This window comes from Nannospalax galili, unplaced genomic scaffold (genome assembly GCF_000622305.1).
Source record: "Nannospalax galili isolate Female #2095 unplaced genomic scaffold, S.galili_v1.0 scaffold5156, whole genome shotgun sequence".
Taxonomy (NCBI): Eukaryota; Metazoa; Chordata; class Mammalia; order Rodentia; family Spalacidae; genus Nannospalax; species Nannospalax galili.
This window is the reverse complement of record NW_008336872.1, coordinates 16,950-18,831: the sequence shown is the minus strand read 5'-3', so window position 1 is coordinate 18,831 and position 1,882 is coordinate 16,950. Positions and strand designations below refer to the sequence as shown.

General features: G+C 41.0%; 1 protein-coding gene across 1 annotated transcript in view; it reads right to left on the bottom strand.

Moving 5' to 3' along the window:
- LOC108490744 (ATP-binding cassette sub-family G member 3-like) overlaps positions 1-1,882 on the bottom strand; it is a 23,493-nt gene that overhangs the window by 4,742 nt on the left and 16,869 nt on the right. The window contains exon 2 of the mRNA XM_017797743.2: positions 1,023-1,244. Coding sequence (XP_017653232.2) covers positions 1,023-1,225 — 203 coding nt within the window. The 5' untranslated portion in view covers positions 1,226-1,244. The remainder of the gene's footprint in view (positions 1-1,022; positions 1,245-1,882) is intronic.

Here is a 1,882-nt window from a genome sequence, read left to right as displayed (position 1 = left end):
TATTGAATAAGGTTGAATTTCAAAAGCAATGGATGAGTTGGGTAAAGGACATTGAGTTGGGTAAAGGACATTTCAAAACAGCTTAACATTTAGATTATAGCATGGTGACTGGTCACTGCATTTACCCATATTTACAGTGACTGAGACCAGCCAAATGAGGAAAATGGGCAGTTGGTAAGGCAAGAAGTGTGAATCTGGTTAATGTTATGGGGAAAGTAGTTGCAGTTTCTCAGATTAAACAAACACCTAAAAAGCGTTCGAATCATTTCATTCCTAGTTTAATCAAAGACATGTATGTATCAAATGTCTTCAAAAAGAAAAGCAGATTATCGCTGGAGTGATTGCTCAGTAAATTGCTTGCTGCATAAGCATAAGGACCTGAGTTCAGCCCCCAGCACCCACATGAACAGCTGGGTGGAGTGATACATGCTTGTAATTCCAGCACGCAGGAGGTGAGCACAGGAGGACCTTTGATTGGCATGCTCCAGGTCCTAGTCAGAGACCCCATTCTCAAAAAGCAAACATAAAAGGGCTTGGGAGATGATACAGTGGGTAAAACACTTGCTGTTCAAGGGTGAGGAACTAAATTCAATCCCCAGAACCCACAAAAAATTTGGACACCATACTGAATGTCTGTAATTCCAGTGCTCCTATAGAGTGAAAGGAGGCTAAGACAGAAGAATCCCCAGAAGTTTGGGGGTAGATAGTCTGGAATATACAGCAGTGAGCAACAAGAGACCCTGTTTCAAACAAGGTAAAACAGGAGAGAAATGCACAAGGTTGGCCTATGACCTCCATGTTTCCCAAGGGATGTGCACATCCACACTCACAGAAGCACACACAGAAAGATAAAACAATGTGGAGGGCACCTGAGGAACAACATCCCCGGTTGACCTCTAGCCTACACAAACATGCACACATGCATCTGCACACACACAGGCACAAAAAAGCAGTTTACTGATAGTAGAGAAATTCTGTCCCGATCAGGGCAATAAAGTGGCCTCTTTAGATCATGTACATACTTGACATTTGACAGAATTTCTTTCTCAAATGTTTTTCGTCGAAGTGGAAAGCCAGTTTGCCATTTTTCTCGATAGCTGAGGTTATGAAAACTTAACACAGCCCCTTCAGTACATGTCTTCAGGTCACTTGTGCTCGTTCCAGGAGGGACACTGGTGCTTCTTTGTGTCATTGGGATTATGACGGGGTCATTATTGGACGACATCTGGAGAGGTTCTGCCTTTCTGTGGAGGAAAAAGCAATAGCAGGGTGATGGTCCAGAGAAACGAGATTATGAACACAGATTGACAGCACACATAGATTATTTTAAACTGTGTGGTAATAGATTACTTTCCAATGAACAGTATATATCTCTATGACAAGAACTCCAAATGAGAGGCTGGTATAACTGAATACATTGACTCCAATTAGATGTCAATTTCCTAAGAAATAGGCATGAATTAGTAGAGCATAAAAATCATTCAAAACTCATTAAGCAAGAGAAAGACCGCTGAAGGGCATATTTGTCTTACTTGAGAAGTATATTATGACACAATTTAAGCTGACAAACAGACTTCATTACCACCACATCTCCTGTTTTGTATTGTTTTTAAATTTTGGAGTCTATGGCATGGAGAGATGGCTCAGTGGTAAAGAGCACTGACTGCTCTTGCAGAGGAATTGATTTGATTCCCAGCACCTAGATGGTGGCTGCGAACAGTCCATTACTCCAGTTCCAGGAAATGATGCTTTCTTCTGGCCTCCACAGGCATTGCACGACATGGGTGCACTTACACACATGCAGGCAATATAGGCATACACATAAAATAAAAAGTAATTAATAAAATATTTTAAATAATAAAATCCACTTTGAATATCTCAT